The 16,866-nt window shown below is 56.6% G+C and overlaps 2 protein-coding genes across 2 annotated transcripts in view; one reads left to right on the top strand and one right to left on the bottom strand.

The window, feature by feature from the left end:
• The first annotated feature begins 328 nt into the window (after nt 1-328).
• GLIS2 (GLIS family zinc finger 2) lies at nt 329-8,856 on the top strand. The gene is made up of 7 exons (XM_006036571.3): nt 329-401; nt 1,096-1,387; nt 2,622-2,794; nt 5,187-5,363; nt 5,912-6,045; nt 7,521-7,639; nt 8,054-8,856. Exons 1-7 carry the CDS (start codon nt 396-398, stop codon nt 8,854-8,856), a joined length of 1,704 nt encoding a protein of 567 aa, XP_006036633.2. The 5' UTR covers nt 329-395.
• A 6,580-nt stretch (nt 8,857-15,436) lies between these two features.
• Nucleotides 15,437-16,866, bottom strand: part of PAM16 (presequence translocase associated motor 16) — a 3,135-nt gene continuing 1,705 nt past the window's right edge. Inside the window, exons 2-4 of the mRNA XM_025192838.1 lie at nt 16,753-16,852; nt 16,257-16,322; nt 15,437-15,523 (exon numbers count right to left, since the gene is read on the bottom strand). Of these exons, the coding sequence (XP_025048623.1) occupies nt 15,437-15,523; nt 16,257-16,322; nt 16,753-16,852 (253 nt within the window). The remainder of the gene's footprint in view (nt 15,524-16,256; nt 16,323-16,752; nt 16,853-16,866) is intronic.

Genomic DNA, 16,866 nt, shown 5'->3' with positions numbered 1-16,866 from the left:
GGAGGGAGGCACAGGAGAAGGGACACAGCCAAGGAGGGAAGGGAATCCAGGAACCCTGCCTCCCCCAGTGGAGAAGTGCTGACAAAGTGACAGCGGAAGAGCCCCCCCGCTCCCCGCGTGGGGAGGGCCCAGCTGGAGGAGGGGGAGGGGCGGTGGTGGTGCAGGGTGGGAGGGGCCTGTGGCAGCTAGGTCACCCAATGCACCAGCTGCTCAGCTCCAGAGGCGTGCACTAAAATCTGGCCTGATTGCACAAGGAGAATGTGTGATAGACTCAGTGTCCTCCCTTTGGGGCTCTGCTCAGGAGGGACCCAGGGTGCGGATGGCAAGGAACCACTGAGCAGACTTGATGGACATCAACAGAGCTATGAGGGCCGGGTGCTGGAATCCCAGGGAGAATGCAGGTCAGGAGGACGGGCATCCCCAGAACTGGAGGGGACACAGGGCTGGTGCAGAGGACTTCAGGGTGGGACTGAGACACATTTCTGGGGCTGTCCCCGTTTTCTATATAGAATTGATTGGTCTTCAGATCTGGGCTTTTGCTTTCCAGCGTCCATTTAAGAGCCATTCCAGGGTCCTGGTCCCAGGCAGGGACATTTCCAGTGGTGGATGAGTGCGTGATCCCTTGTTCAAGTGTGTGGAAGGCAGGGGAAACACCATGTATTTGGGTCCAAGAAGGCAGTTTTTCCTTAAGCGTTCCCAAGGATAACTGTTCTTTTGGTGTGGTTTAGTAGCCTTTGAGGTGTTGAGGCTTAAAACCCACTTTATGGAAATGGGAGGCTCCTCCCTAGCTTGCTCCTGCAGCCATATGGCTGAGGGCAGGCGAAACTTGGTGGCATCTGAACCCCAAGCCTCCAGGCTTGGGCCTGCACGTAGGATGCCTGCCAAAAGACGTTGGAAACATCTGAAGCCCCTGGTAGGGGTGGAGGATGTTTGCCAGTCATAGGGCCACTTATGGTTCTGGACTGACTCGTGGATTTGGACTTGATTTGTCTGATTTGGCTTGGAACATGAAAAATTTCTTTAAAAAAAAAAGTGTGGTCAGAGCAGTAGAAGGAGACCTTTCACCTGCTGTCTCCCTTGGCTTCTCCGTTCCAGGCCACCCAGTTGAGACTGCACCTCCCTCCCTGGGCCAGAGAGGGAGCCAGGTCTGGAAGACGACTTCTCCCCGGAAGGACGGGACGCTGCTCGTGGCTGGCACTGGGCACCATGCATTCCCTGGACGAGCCCCTCGACCTTAAGCTCAGCATCTCTAAGCTGCGGGCTGCACGAGAGAAACGCGAGAGGGGCCTGGCCAGCGCCAAGCACCGGGCCCTGCACCGTGAGCTCAGGATTACAGATGATGGCACTACAGCCATTGGCCCCCTCTCTCCCAGCTCCCCGCCAGCTGGTAAGGGCCCAGCCTGCAGAGGGCAGGGGTCCCGCTGGAATCTCAGGGTTAGGAGCAGCCATCTGGGCTTGGGCAGAAGGGGGCACCATATGCTTTCAGACTATCCTCCATGTGCAGAGTGGAAGAGAGGTTAGGGCCAAGGTGGGCAAAATACAGCCCGCAGGCTAGATCTAGCCCACCAAGGAATTTTATCGGGCCTATGGTTGGTCCCTCAACCCTGCTTTCTGTTCCATGGGCAGTGACATGCTGGGAGTGAATCATGGTTCTGCCCTGCCCCTTCCCCCGCCCGGGTCACTGCTCCAAGATCCTGGCCTGGGCTCTGACCCTGGCCCTGGCCTTGCCTACCTGTCCTGCTCCCAGAGGCTGCTTCCCAACCACCTGTGGCCCCATCCCATCTGCATGGCCCGGTACCCTGCCTGCAGGGTCCCGGGCTGCATAAACATCACGTGCTGCCCAAGGCGCTTCTGCAGGTGGCCACAGTGGTGTTGGCAGCGATGGGGGTAAGTGGTGGGCACCAACCGGCAACCACCCGCAGAGGCTGCCAGCAGTGTTGGCAGCGAGCAGTGACCACTTGCACCTGTGTGCACCCTCTAGGCATCACCAATGCCAAGCTGGTCTCCATAGAGATCCCAGGGCAGGATGGGGTTGCTGGGTGGTGACAGTGCAGGGCTGGGCCCTGGGGCAGAGCTACTTAGGGGGTTTTGGTGAGCTGGGGGGGGGGGGGGGGGGGTGTCGCTCACCCAGCCCACAACACCTCACCAAAATGTCCTAAGTGACTGTCCAGCCCAAATAATTGCCCACTTTGGGTTAGGTAGTGCCTTGTCTGATTGAAAGGATTCAGCTCCCAGATGTTCTGGCCAGGGCGAGGGGTATTTGGGGCACAGCCTGGCCTCAGACCCCAGGCAATCAGTGATTTGCCCCATTTATTGCTGGGCTGTCATGAACTGGAGTCAGCACTCAGGGAAATCAAAGCAGATGAAGACAAGCAGAGGTGGGGAAGGCAATGTCATGATGCCACCCTGTATGTCCCACGCTGGATGGACACTAAAGTCTAGTCCAGGTTATTTTCACCCAAGGCTGCCAGACCACTGCTGTGCACCAGCACAAAGGTGGATGCACTCTTACAGGGATGTGGAGAGGGAAGTCCTGTGAGGAAGCCATGAGAATGAGGGATGTTAGGGAACATGGAGGTTGCTTCTCACCCTTTGCCCTGGCTGGTTCTGTGTCCCCTCAGGCCTCCTGGCACACTCCAAGTTCCATGACAAACGGGATGCCCGCTTCTCCTCGGTACCCATGATGGACCTGAGCCTGTCTCCCCCATCAGGCCTGGACTCTCCTAGTGGCAGCACCTCACTGTCCCCTGAACGGCAGAGCAGTGGTGACCTGCCCACATCCTCCACCCCACATGTAAGTGAGATGCCAGGCCTGGCACAAGGAGCACTGGGATCTTAGGCAGAGCGAACAAGTGCCTGCGAATGAAGTGGGTGAACGACCAGGCCCAGCTCCTTCCTTCTCTATTTGGCAGGAAGGGGCTTTCCCAGGGTTACCCTGGGTAGGGCCTGTTTGATCTGCCCTGGCACTACCGAAGGTTGGCAGCTGGACTGATGCTGTAGCTGCAAGTCATAGTTCATCTCTAGGGCCCTTACTACTCTAGACCAGCAGCTGACCTGCAGTGGGAGTAGGCTGCCCAGAGCAATAGGACCAGGGATGCTGCTAGGGTATGTGGGTAGCTCACCTGGCCCTTACCCCCAGGGATGGGCTGGGGTCTATTTTGGGGGTGCAGGCAGCTTGCCCAGTCTGTAATCCCCTCAAAGGGAATGGGTTGGACAGCAGTGCGAGAAAGAGCCAGGCTGGGCAGGCACAAGAGCCAGCTGGGGCAGAGCTGGGCAGCAGAGTGAGCAGGGCAGTGAGCAGGCAGGAAGAGGGGGATAAATGGCAGAGGCTAGCAGTGCCAGTTACCTATCACATGGTTAGAAGGAGGGAACAGTGGCCCCAGGAAACAGGCATGGGAGACCATTTCTAGGAAGTGGGGTCACCCTGGCACAGCCCAGCTGCCCAGGACTATGACCATGCAAGCTATCTGTTAACTTTTCCAACCCAGACTGTGTGCCAGTATTCAAGCCTTGTTTCTGTTAGTGAGAGAAACTGCTGCTGGAGCTAGGGACCTCTTTGTTGCAACCACCTGTATTTACTTGGGAGGGACAAAGTCCTGTTTCCCAGAACACCATGGAAATCAAACAGCAGGAGTCAGTGGCTTTGCCCACAGTTCCACAGCCGTGTCTGGCCAGCACTTCACCCAGCAGCTCTCCTCTTGAGGCTGGTTCTGAGAGTCATGCAACAAGTCTCTCCGTGGCTGGCTTTCAGGTCCTGTGTCTGTTCTTTCTGGGCAGTGTTGTGCTGTGTCTGCCTTCTTCCTTTTCCACCCCCCGTAACTTCCTCAGCAATACCCATCTCCATGCAGCTCTGTTTGGCCACAGAGGTCCAATCCTGAGTGACGGTGAGTAGGCCTGTGCCTGGGTGAGAGTTCCCATTGCTTCAGGCCCATTGCCACTTACATTTACATTTGTGTGGGGGACAACAGGTCCACCCCCAGCCTGGGCATAGCACCCTAGTAACCTGTAAGGCAGTGCCAGCATGGATCATACCCAGTCACTGATCTGTTGAGCTCTGCTCTCTGGCCCTGACCAGCCCCATGCGCTGTGCCATCCAGAGATGTTCTGCCTGGTAGAGAAATCAGAATCTGTACTACCTTGTCTTCCTCTGAGGGCAGAGCAGGGCAGGGGCTGGCTTTCCCAGGGATTGTGTTGAGTTAGGACAGTATGGTGATTCCAGCATAGGGTGACCATCCATCCCAGTTGGAAATATGGGACATCTAGGACACTACCTCTCCCCCTTCCCAAGTCAGTGGCTTGATGCAAGGAGAGGTAGAGGCAGAGTGTCATGCTGTGACAGGCAGCCTGCCCAGCTGCCTTCCTGGGGAACTATGTCACTTCCCTTCTCCACCAAACTGTGCCGTGTACCCAGGATGTTCATTTTACTCTGCACCTCATGCCCGGGACCTGCCTCCAAAATCCAAACTGTCCTGGGAAAAGCAGGATGGATGGTCACCCTATAGCCAGCACCACTTGGTGCCAGGGCTGGGCTTTCATCCATTTCAGTGGTGACATTTCCTGGCACCGTTGTCCCATGGGTGCTGTGTGTGCAGGGGTCCCCTGCAGAGCTCAGTGCGGTGTAGCTGGTTTAAATGCCATCTTCCACAGTAGTCTGGAGAGCACTGGCCTTGACTTGGCTCCAGGACCCATCTGTGTGAGGTGAGTCAGCATTAGCACAAGGGCAGCATGGAGACCTGTTGCTCAGTGACCACCTGCACCAAGGAAGGTTGGGATCTGAGGCAGGGGCAGTGGCCTCCCAGTGCCCTAGGCCAGGGGTCAGCAACTTTTTTGGGCAGAGTGCCAAAAACACCTGTGACCTCGACTTGTAAGATGTTGGCATGCCAGGGGAAGATGGTGGGGGAGCTATGAGGGGCCCAATCCTTGTAGTGGCAGTATACCCCAGCCCCTTCTCCACTGTCCACCCTGAGGTCCATGGGCCAAGCAAAATGTCTTTGAGTGCCAGAGGTTGCCTACCCCTGCCCTAGGCTGAGGCTCCCTCCTTTCCCAGCCACTTGCTCTGCTGCCCCTATGGGGCCAGCCCTAGTTTGGCCAAAGGAGCTGCTTGGTCTTCGTGCAGCCAGTTGGGTGCTCCCAGTGTCCCTGAGCTGGGGATTCTAACCAGTCATTTTTGGTCTGCCCTGCCCCAGGATTTCCAGTCCTTGCGCTACATTGATGGCATCCCCAGCTCTTTCCAGTTCTTCCTGCCATTGAGCTCTGGCGGTGCCCTGCACCTGCCCCCCTCAGCCTTCCTGACACCCCCCAAGGAGAAGCGCCTGTCCCCAGAGCTATCCCTGCCGAAACAGCTGGTGTGTCGATGGTCCAAGGTGAGTAGGGGCCTTCCAGTGTGTCATGGTGTCCACTCCGGGTTGGCTGGGAGGGGGGTAAACAGAGACTGCAGCCACGAAAGCACATTACAGTAAACCAGGACACAGCCTTTACAGAGAGGGGTTGTATGATGCATACCTGGGTGCCACAGGGGCTGTGTGGTGCATGCTCTGGTGCCAAGGGGGCTGTGTGGTGTGTAACTTGGTTCATGGGAACTGTGCAGCATGTGGTTCATCTGTGGATCTGAATACACCATGTCCTACCTGTGTCCTGGCATTCTCCAGACATCCTGGAGAATCCAACCTGTGTCTATAGGTACCTTCTTCCTCCTGCACAGAACAGTGCTGGGTTGCAGAATGGGAATCTGGCAATATGGGAACAGATTTCACAGCTCAAAGAAGTCCAGGCCGAGATCTCCAGACTCATGCCTGCCCTGCTGACCGCAGTTGGACCCCCTCCAGCTAGAAACTGCATGCAGTTCCCAGAGTGCTGGTTTGCCTATAGCTGGCATGTCCCCTAACCCCGGCCCTGCTCCTCCTGCCCACAGTGTAATCAGCTCTTTGATTTGCTGCAAGACCTGGTGGACCACGTCAATGACTTCCACGTGAAGCCAGAGAAGGATGCTGGCTACTGCTGCCACTGGGAAGGCTGCGCTCGCCATGGCAGGGGCTTTAATGCCAGGTAGGGTATGGGACAGAGGACACATTGTCCAGGGGTGGTGACTTGCAGTCCAGATGGCACTGCAGGAGGTGGCTAAGAAGTCACTTTCAGTAGGAACATAACTCAGCCATGTTGTCATGAGCTGTGGTGGTTCAGAGACATGATACATGGAGTTTCCAGTCAGATTTCTACTTCTCCAGAATTAATCACCTGCACTGTTTTCCTGAAGTGGGAGAGTAGGAAGTTCAGGAGTGGGATAGAAGATTGGGGGCTCGACACCTGTCGGACAGGACAGGCACCGAGGATCCAGGCTTAGTGAGTCACTGTGGACAGTTTGATAAAAACGTCAGCATGGAGCTCGGCAGCCATCAAAAGGCAAACAAGATGTAAGGGATTTTTAAGAAGGGAATTGTAAACAAAATGGAAAGCATCATCATGCCCCTTTATAAATACACGGGCATCCACACTTTGAATACTGTGCCTAATTCTGGTCCCCACACCTCAGAAAAGATACAGAAGTACTAGAGAAGGTACAGAAAAGGGCAACAAGGATGATTAGTGGTATGGAGGGGCTTCCATGTGAGGAGAGACTAAAAAGGCTAGGTCTATTCAGTTTAGAAAGGGGGTGCTTAAGGGGGCACATGATAAGGATTTACAAAATACTAAATGGTGAAGAGAAATTGATAGGGATTTATTATTTACTCTGACAATGCAAGAACTAAGGGATACAAAATGAAATTAGTAGGTGGTAAGTTTAAAACTAACAAAAGGAAGTTCTGTTTCACACAGAGTGTCATTAAAGCATGGAACTCATTAGCACCAGATGCTGGGGAAGCTGGCAGTTTAGCCAGATTCAAAATGGACTCGACACATTTTGGAGGAAAGGTGCATCAGTAGCTATTGAGCATGGGAGTTAGGGATACAGCCTCTGTATCAGAACTTCCTAGACCCTAAATGCTGGAGGCTGCAAGTGAGAGAGGAACAGTGGAAAAGCCCTTGATCATACCCTGTTCACTCTCCCTTGCAGCATCCACTCTTTGCCACTCTGTGACATGGGACAGTAGGCAAGATGGACCTATGGTCTGACCCAGTAAATGGTTGTTCGTATGTTCTTGTCACTGTGGGACAGGAAAGCTGCTGGGACTCAATGATTAGGCTGTGTGATGGATTAATTGGGTGGAGGCTTCCAGGTTTTTCCATATTCCTCATATGACCTAGAGAAAGTCCTTCCCCTTCTTCCTTTTCCCTTCACCATCCTCTTCCCCTCCCCTGTGTGCTGGGGACCATATCTGCCTCACTCCCTGTCCAGTGGGGGTGGGTCCAGGTCTGCTTGTGTGCTCCGTGAAGTGAGACGCTGGCTTGGGAACAATAGTTCCCCAGGTGCTCTGTCCTAGAATTCCTGGGGCAGGAATGGCATGCCCCCTGCAGTCCCCCTGGACATTGGGCCCTGCCAGGCCTGCTCATGGCAGCAGGGCTGTTGCTCTCCCATTGCACAGGTACAAAATGCTGATCCACATTCGCACCCACACCAATGAGAAACCTCACCGCTGCCCCACGTGCAACAAGAGCTTCTCCCGCCTGGAGAACCTGAAGATCCACAACCGCTCACATACAGGTCAGTTGGCAGGGAGAGAGGGGAGGGGGTCCTTGCTGGGCTTGACTCTGCTCACTATACATCCAGTGCCAGAGAGCAAGGTGTTTCCCCCATCCTGCTCAGCTCAGGTATCCAGCAGAGAGCCCCTGTGGTGCTGCCTAGTGCTGCAAGGTGAGAGTTCTGTGTCCTTCTGGGGTCTGCTGGGGCTGGGCAGCTGCTAGCAATGGTGCTTTGGAGCTGGGGATGCTTACTGCGGGAACTGGCTTGAGCCCAGCAGCAGATTTCACATGGGCCCCTTGGCAGCAAGAATGTCCCATTGCTTTTGGCTTGGAGGTAGCCTGGAGGTGAAGGCCCAGGGCTCATACCTGTGCTCTCGGATCCGTCTTGCTCTGGGAGCCTATGGGAGATCCCGGTGCTCTTGTTTCCCTTCTGCAGGCGAGAAGCCCTACATCTGCCCCTATGAGGGCTGCAACAAGCGTTACTCCAACTCCAGTGATCGCTTCAAGCACACACGTACACACTATGTGGACAAGCCCTATTATTGCAAGATGCCGGGCTGCCACAAGCGCTACACGGACCCCAGCTCACTGCGCAAGCACATCAAGGCCCATGGCCACTTTGTGTCTCATGAGCAGCAGGAAATGCTCAAGCTCCACCAGCCCCCAAAGACGCCTGTCGCCTCGGCAGAAGTGCCTTATGTCAATGGGGCACAGATCATCATCCCCAACCCGGCTGCAATCTTCGGCACCCACGGCCTGCCTGGCCTGGGTGCATCCCTGCCTATTCCCCTCACACCAGCACCCCTGGATCTCAGCACCTTAGCCTGCAGTGGAGTGGGCTCTGCTACACTGCCAGGGCTGCCCAGCCCAGTGCTCTCCCTAAATGGTGCACCCTTGAACTTGGCCAAGAACCCCTTGCTGTCGTCTCCATTTGCAGCGGGTGGCCTGGGGCTTCCAGTTGTGTCCCTGTTGGCTGGTGGGGGGAAGACAGAAGTGGAGAAATGCCATGCAGGTGATACCAGAGGGGCCAAAGGCATCAAAACTCAGGGGCAAGAGAGCCGCAAGGAGTCCTCTGAGAGGACTGAGCTATCGAGGCTGAGGCCAACTCCAGAAAGCTTGTCGCTGCTGCCTGGGACAGTGCTGGATCTGTCCACCGGCATGAACTCCATGTCCAGCCCTGATACTCTGCCCCCTGGGTGGGTGGTCATCCCCCCAGGCTCCGTCCTGCTGACGTGGTGAAATGAAAGGTGAACGAAGCCCAGCCACAAGCCCAGCACCACTTTGGCCTGTGGCTTAATGGGCAGATCCAAGCAGGGAGGGGGAGAAATGGCATCCCTGTACCCTTCTCCAATCACCTCTTACCTGGACTTCAGCTCTGTCTTGTTAACCTTCACGAAAGAAGAAACCAACTCTTCTGAGAATAGCAATAATCCCCATGCAGTCCCTGCAGCTGATGATGGCCCAGCCCCACCAGTTGGCTTGGCTCTGTCCAGTCCAGAGGCCTCTTCATGGGACTGTGCCATCCAGCAACTTTCCATGTCCCCACCTTGCGCCTCCTGCAAGCCAGCTAGCCAGCATCAAGGCTGGGTGCATCCCAGAGCAGGCTCTGTACTCCTGACAGAGCAAGCGTGGATGGAGGAAGGACCAGAACCAGGCTGTGACCCAGGAGGCAGTGTGCTGATAAAGCTGGACTGTGTTAGTGGATTGGGCCTGGTGCCTGAGTGTGGTGTTCCCCACTGTCCCTCGGAGGGAGCAGGGTTACTCCACTGGGTGCCCTGGTCTGGCTCAGGCCTCAAGCAGAAGCAAGCATATCTATTTATTTATCAGGTGTGCCCCCTTTTTCTGACTGGTCCGTGTTGGGCTCTTCTCCCATGGTGCTGACCAGGTGTCCTCCAGCCTGAGGCCTCAGCCACATAGCTGCTGCAGCGGTTTCCCAATGCCCATCCCACTCCTCCTGCCCCTACACTGTGCATTTCCTGGAGATCGGGCATAGGAGCAGGCTGGTTTCTGGTGGAGAAAGAGATGCTGTTTCCATAGCACTGGGCCCAGAGATCCTCTGGGGGCCCCGGCACCTTAGGGTTTTTTGGCATAGGGCAGGTTTCCTGGTGAGGCCGGTGGCCCCTAGCCAAGAGCGGAAGTGAGGGGTCCCATCAGTCACCCAGATTCCTCTCTTCACACTATCCTGCAGGCAGTGGCTCCTCAAGCTTCATGTCACCCTTGTTACTGCAACCACAGCTGCCCCTTGGCACCAGGCCCACCGCCTGTCCCATGTCAGTCAGCTTGGCAGAGACATAGCTGTCTGATAGTGAATGGTGCCAACCCAGACCACAGCCTTGCTTTGCCTGAATTCTGCAGTGATGGGAATTAAATCTTTGGTTCCTCCTGTCAGCCTTAGAGAACACTTTGGGATGGGCACCCACATGGGCATGTGCTCCACCCATTCCAAGAGAGCCAGGTCCTGCTTGGCATCCCCTCTGCAGTGGCCCTGCCAGCTCCTTGTGTCCACTTTAGGTCTTGGCACCAGTCATACCCCACATCCAGAGGCTCCCAGGGTGAGTGTTGCCAGCTCACCATACCCAGCAGGAGGGAGGAGAAGCTGGAGTCCGTCAGGGGCAGAGGATGCCAGCACAGCAACCAGAGTGACCTGCCCCCATTTCCCACCGTCATCTGCAACAGGCAGCTAGGCTCCCTACAGATCCACCAGGGGATTTCCTGCCCTGCCCTGCCCAAAGCATGGCATCCCTCAGTCCTGGAGGTGAAGGGCCCAGCCAGGCAGAAATACCCACACCACTAACATGCTGAGCTTTGTTCTGCTGGACATCCAGCCCCACTTGCAGCATCCAGGATGTGGACATGGACGAGCCACAACCTGCTGAGGAGCCCTCCTGTGCGTGTCCATCGTGTGCGTGACCCAAATGAACCCATGCAGTGCCAGGGTCCCATGCACCAGTGGAACCAGCAGAACTGAGCCACAGCTGAGCCCTGCCAGCTGAGGCACTGGGCAGCGATGAGGCGTCAGGGAGACCCTCAGCTGGACTGCATCGACTCCGCTCCTTTCTACACTGGTTCTCCTAGACCAGGAGACAGATGGCCGTTCCTGACCCCACACAGTGCCACGGAGAGAACTGCCTCCCCTGTCCCCAGATCCTACCTGCGACAACGCATACTGCCTAAGTATGTGGCTTGGACCCCCACAGCACCTTCCCTGACAAGGAGCAAGGGTGCCATTGTGTTTAGCTATGTTAGTACCTTATCATGTAATGCAAGCGTGTGTGGCTGGCAGGCAGCGTGGGACAGAAGCACCCTCTTCTTGGCGTGAACCCCAGCCCCTTTAGCTGGGCACCCAGGTCTGGGGAGAGAGGGGGTAGTTCCTTATCTAACACACTGGAGCAGGCAAATCGATACCCCTCCCCCAGCACTGCAGGGCAGCTCTGCTGGGCATTGTGGACACCCTGTGCCCTTGGCCTGACCCCAGGCTGAACCTGGGTCAGTGCCTACCTCCGGCTTTGGCCTGTTCACACAGGGCTCCACCTTGGCTGCTCCCAGGAATGACTCCATTGGCCTCCTCCCCAGCTCAGCCCCTCATGTGCCGTCAGTGCCTCCAGCCCTGACACCTCTCTGACCTGGCACTGAGCTCTGCTCACATGCTTGTCCATGCTGCTGCCTGTGCAAGCTGAGGCTGTGGCCCTTCCTTTGCTGGCAGGCCAGCCAGCTCTGTCCTGGCTCAGCCAGCAGAGAAACTGTGCCCAACAGCAGGATATTGCTGCACTCCTGAGCTAAAGATTGGGACCACTTCACCCCGTTGGAGCCCTAGCCCTGATCCCCATTCACCAGTCACTCCTAGGCCTGGGTCCCCACAGAAAGCAAGTGGCAGCTAAAGGGAGGTCTTTCTTTCCCCCCCACACACACACAATTGGCCTGGAATGGAGGAACACAGCAGGGAGTAAACAGGGGAGCCACAGTTTGAGAAATAACCACCTCTCTTCCTGCAGGCCAAGCACATCCCCTTGCTCAAGCCCGAGCTCACATGCAGGGCAGGGAGGGAACAGCCACATGCCTGTCACAGCCACTTGCTTTCAACAGGCTCAGCTGTGGACAGGGGTAGGGGTGTCAGCTGCTGGGGAAGGTGCAAGAGCTTTCAGCAGGCTGGGCCTTCCTCCCTTACCTCCTAGGAAAAAAGTGTTGTTTGGAAGAGTAGCCCCCACCCTGCAATCTGCCCTGCAGCACCCTGCTGAGGTGGTGGGGTGAGGACTGTGGAAGGTGCTGTGCTCAGAGCTCCCAAGCCTGTGCTCTGGGAGGCTGTAGCCATCCCACCAAACCACATCAGGCCCCATGCCTGGGAGCAGCTGGGGCCAGTCACTTCAAGAAGGGGCAGGAGCCAGCAGGTAGCCAGGCCAGTGGACAGAGCAGGGGCAGCAGAAGTGCAGTGCAGGCAGTGCCCTATGTGCCTGTAGCCATGTCCCCATACAGCAGTGTGGCCTGTGGCATCTGCAGTTCACAGCATGCACTGTCCCACCCTGGGCCCTTTACCGTGGGCCTGGTGGGGCCTGGCTCGATGCTGGCTCGGAGGGGATCACAGGACAGTCAGTGTGGAAGGTGGAGATGGGGACAGACCTGGGACCCTGCACTGAAGGGCTCTGGAAGTTCATCAATGGCCAAAGAAAAAGGGTGGCTGCAGGGGCTTGTTGTAGCCACAGAGCTGCAGTGAGGCATTTGTGTTGGTGCCCACTTGGCAAGGCCTGGGCCTGCCTCTCCCAGGCAGACCTGCACAGTACGTACCATAAGCTGTTCTAGACACCGCAGAGCCGCAAGGCCCATTATAAGCTACGTAAACTCATTAGACTGACTAGCCCTTTGAGTGGCAGCTCTGCTCCCCCCCACTTCCCGGGGCCAGGTGTAGGAGCCACCTCCCTGCCCAGCTCTTATGCAGTGCGGGCTCCTCAGCTTCCCTCCCTCCCTGCACTGCCCCACCGACACTCCCTCTCCTGGGGGATTCTTATACCTCGGCCAGAGGGGGCCCTGGGACTGCCCCCTCCCTAGGGGACCCTCATTTTACCTCTTGACTGCCCCTCGATTGCAGCGGGGTCACTTGTGTCTTTTTTTCCCCTCTTTGTCCACAAGGGGGTCCTGTGTACCTCTCAGCTGCCCCTCAGCAGGACCCCTGCTACACTGCCTTCCCCTGATCAGTGGGGCTCCCGCAGCCCTGCACCACTGGGAGTATTCTCTGTGCCCCTCCTCCAACCCCCCCACTGCAGCTCCTGGAGGAATGGGCCCTCAAGGTCTACTAGGAGGATCAGGGACTTTCACCAGCCCCACATCCCAGAGCTCCATCCTCACAGCCAGGCAGCCTGAGGGAGCTGGCCTCTCTGCCCCCCAGCCCCCTTTTGGCAACACCTGGCTCCAGAGAGCCCATGGGAGTTGCTGAGGGGAGCCTGGGCTGTGGCTGCTACATCCCGTTGGGGAGCATGAGCTGATGCCAGAAGAGCAGTGCGCCACTCAAAGGGTTACCCTTAGCACAGCATGTGACTTGGTGATAGACTAGGCCTGCTAGGGCCGGTGTACGTTTCTTTTCCGTTCGTTGGTTTGTTGTCACACATTCCAGGACATCAGTATTTTAACAGTTTCTAAGTGCCTTTCTATTGTAGTTTCTGTTTTTTCTCTTGGCTCCATTGCTGTTAGCATAGACTTTAAAAATAAAGAAACAAGGAGAGATAAGCTAACGACTATAACACTGTCTTCCTCCTTGGGAGAGGGGAGTTTATTAAGAAAACAATAAAGTGAGTTGAAAAGTTGCTTCAGACATCCTGGCTTGTGATTATGTACCCCTAGTGCCACCTTGAGAACCTCCAGCCTATGCAGAGCACAGGCCACAGCCTTGTGGCCCCCGTGCCTTGACCTCCCTTTACCAGCTGGATACTGCCAGCAGCAGACAGGTGTTTATAAAGTGCAAGGCAGGAAGGTGCATGCAGGCAGCACATGGGGCTCTGGGAATTAAAGCAGGCTGCGTTCAAGCTCGCAGAATGAGGCTACCCAACTCACCACCCCCTGGTCCTTTCTGCTTGCTGCCCACTCAAGCTGGCTGCTCTCCACCCGTGCAGGACCAGCATGACTGGCCTTCTGGCTGCCGCAGGGCTCGTGATGAGGAGTTGGAACTCAAGCCCATTCTTTGGGTATCAATGCCACTCTTACCTCCGAAATGGATCAAAAGGGAAAGAAGCAAGATTAAACAGAATGAACCCAGGAGCAGACAGGAATTGTCAACTTTCCCTGGGGCTGCCACTGGAGTGAGAAGCCAGACATGAGCCATGCCACAGCCCATACCCAGCACAGGAGGGATGGAGGGGAGGGTGGGAACATCTGAATAGCTCGTGCCTTTCCTTACCAAGGGCAGGGCACCAAGGGAAGGGAGGAAAGTGGAAATGGCTTCTTAGCCAGCTGGGCCTAGCCAGGTTATTCTGGGATCCGGAGTCTTGGCCAGTCTGAATGCAGCACCCCAGAAACAGGTCTCAAACTGGGTGAATCACAGGGTGAATGCTATTTGCTCCTACTCCTCCCCCTCCCTCTTCCCTTTCCAAGACCTTTTCACCTCATCACCCAGGAGGCTGGGGGCTCTCCCTGACTGCAATTCCTGAGCATTCTCCCCTGTGGGCGCAGCCTTTGCCTTCTTCCCCAAGCTGCAGGACAGCACTTGCCTTGCAAACCCTGTGCATGCCTCCCCTGCTGCACCTGCAGGGGGTGACAGACCATGCGTTTATGATCTAGTGGGAGTGAGCACCACTGGCCGCAGGATGAGCTGCTGCAGTCAGAGGGCAGGGCTAATCATGATCGGCTGCAACCCAGCATACAGCAAGGGCAGAGAGCAGCCCCAGTGCCATCTCTTGGCAGATGCCAGGCTGGATTGGCTCAGAGAGCCCAAGTGACCTCTGCCCTCCATCTCCAGCCAGTGCTTTTCCACTACACTCAGCTCAAATCTTCCTGCAGCAATGAGTCACACCCAGGAGACAGGGCCACACAGACAGGGGAAAGCACTTGGCTACAATCCAATGTGGTAAAACCTGTCTAGGAAACAGGAACCAAACCAGCACTAGCCGTGTCCCCAGAGTGTTCTGGCCTGGGCAGCACCAGACAGCAGCCCAGGTGGCAGGGGGACTCTGGAGCTTTGCCCTGGTCCTGAGCAAACTCCATTCCCCAGGGCTGAAAGAGCTGGACAAGAAGCAGCCTCATGGCAGCTCTGGGACACAGGCAGCTCCAGCACACCTGCCCAGTGTCTCCCTGCCTGCTTAGGCCCATGACTCCCAAGAGAGAGTGGGATGACCACCGCTCTCAACAGCTACAGCAGGATCAGTATCAGGTCTCTGCTGTCCCTCAGATGCCAGCCTGAGGAAGGGCCCTCACCCCCACTACTGCAAGCCACAGAGCAGTGGCCCCAGGCAAGGGCAGGAGAAAACAGTGCAGAGCTCAGTGGACGGGACCAGGGCTCTGCCTTGGAGCCATAAGTACAAAGATGTTTGCCTTGGAGCACTGTGCTGCCAAAGCAGCAACTAGTGGTCTGGCACCACTGGGTATATTTTTAGCCTTGCCAGGGTGGGGTGAACACTTGGAAGCCATGTTAGGGGAATGGAGTAATGCAGCAGGGCCAAGCCCCCCCACAATCATCCTGTGCTGCCCACTGGACCAGGGCTGTGTGCCTGTCCTGTAGTGTTATCCCAGAAGCCTCCCCTTGCACCTGCCCCAAAGTCCTGCAGCTTCAGATACACACAGGGAGGCAACAGACATTTCCTGGCTAGCTATAATTTAGTGGGGGAAACAGGGGACAGAGTTATATCTCTGGCTTCTGCTCTTCCTCTTTTTGGCTCTGGGCCTGGATCCGCAGCTCCTCATCCAGCCGCTCCTTGGCTCTCAACACCTGTGGGACAAAGGCCTTGCAGTGACTCAAAGTGCCATAAAGGTGGCACTGCTGCAGCTTCCTGAGCCTGATGAAGGGTTTTTGAACCCGAAAGCTTGCTTAATAACTATTCTCCAACCATTTGGGTTGGTCTAATAAAAGATATCAAATTCACCCAAGGAACCTTGTCTGCCTATATCCTTAGACCAACACGGCTACAACCTAAACCCCTGCATAAATGTGGAGAGTGAGAGAGGGGGAGGGCACAGCTGCTTTTCCCAACCTAAATCAGGCCCCTTTACAGGCTTCCACAAGTCAGCCCTTCTAGTCCCTGTTCAATACTGCTGTGAAAAGAAGCCATGTGGAGGCAGCACAATCAGCTGCTGACGCCGAGTTATGCAGCCAGGTACATGCTACACTTGAGGACAGTTTCCAGACCAACTCCCAGCCCAGCAATACATGCTCCCTGGATGGCATGAGGCCTCACAGGGCGAGTACAGGGGACTCAGAGGGGCTAGGGAGTGTGTGAAAGCCCTTTGAACCCTGCCAGCAGGAAGTTCTCACTAGCAGCCTGCCCTGAAAGCAGCTCATTCAGCTGACGTGCACCCAGGCAAACGCACCAAGAACCCGCGGACGCCTTACAGCGTAGGTCTCCAAGAGCTCACTGCCACCCCCATGAAGCCCTGAGCCACACCCTGCTGCCAGCCCAGGACCATGGTGCAGGGCTAGCTGGAGTCCTGAGCCACCTGCTTACCTTGGACTGCACATAAAATGATCCGCCCAACGACTTGTCGTTCACCTTGAACAAGTGCTCATAGTTCTGCCAAAAGGAAACGGGCGCTCTTAGCCACGGTGCAGCACGTGCCAGTGGCCAGGAGCAGGGGCCAGCAGGGCTGTTCTAAACAGCCACCGGTCTCACCAGCCAGTGCCAGGGACGGGCCGCAGCGTCTGCGCTGGCAGGAAAGGGGCCTGGGTCTGCCCAAGCTAGTGTCACCACCCACTGACCCAGATCTGCCAAGGGAGTGAAGAGCCGCCAGGAGGTCCTGCATCCCCTCTGCCACTGTGTTGGCCACCAGCAACAGGAGACAGAGAGAGTCCCAGGGGTGGCCGGGTCCCTGGTCTACGCTGGGCTGCTGCAGGACAGCTCTGCCTGCAGCACCCCTGGCCAAGGAGGGCACCCCGCCGTCCCAACGGTTCCTGCCCGGCCTGTGCGGGCCGCAGCGCCTCCACCTGCCCCCGCCTTGCCTCACCTTCTGGATTTCCTCGGGTGCGAGGCTGGACACGTTGAGGATCTGCTTAGCCTCCTGCAGGCTGATCCCCGCCACCCTGGACTCTGCCGCCGACAGGGGCCTGCCGCGGCCCCG

Source organism: Alligator sinensis, unplaced genomic scaffold, assembly GCF_000455745.1.
Source record: "Alligator sinensis unplaced genomic scaffold, ASM45574v1 scaffold1406_1, whole genome shotgun sequence".
NCBI lineage: Eukaryota > Metazoa > Chordata > Crocodylia > Alligatoridae > Alligator > Alligator sinensis.
The sequence above is the reverse complement of the archived record's forward strand: the minus strand, read 5'-3'. Positions and strand labels throughout refer to the sequence as shown.

What these genes read in the sequence shown, in the direction of transcription:
- GLIS2 (XM_006036571.3), top strand. An exon ending in GGCAGGGGCTTTAATGCCAG is followed by an intron (nt 6,046 to 7,520) that starts GTAGGGTATGGG and finishes CCCATTGCACAG; the next exon opens with GTACAAAATGCTGATCCACA. An exon ending in CCACAACCGCTCACATACAG is followed by an intron (nt 7,640 to 8,053) that starts GTCAGTTGGCAG and finishes TCCCTTCTGCAG; the next exon opens with GCGAGAAGCCCTACATCTGC.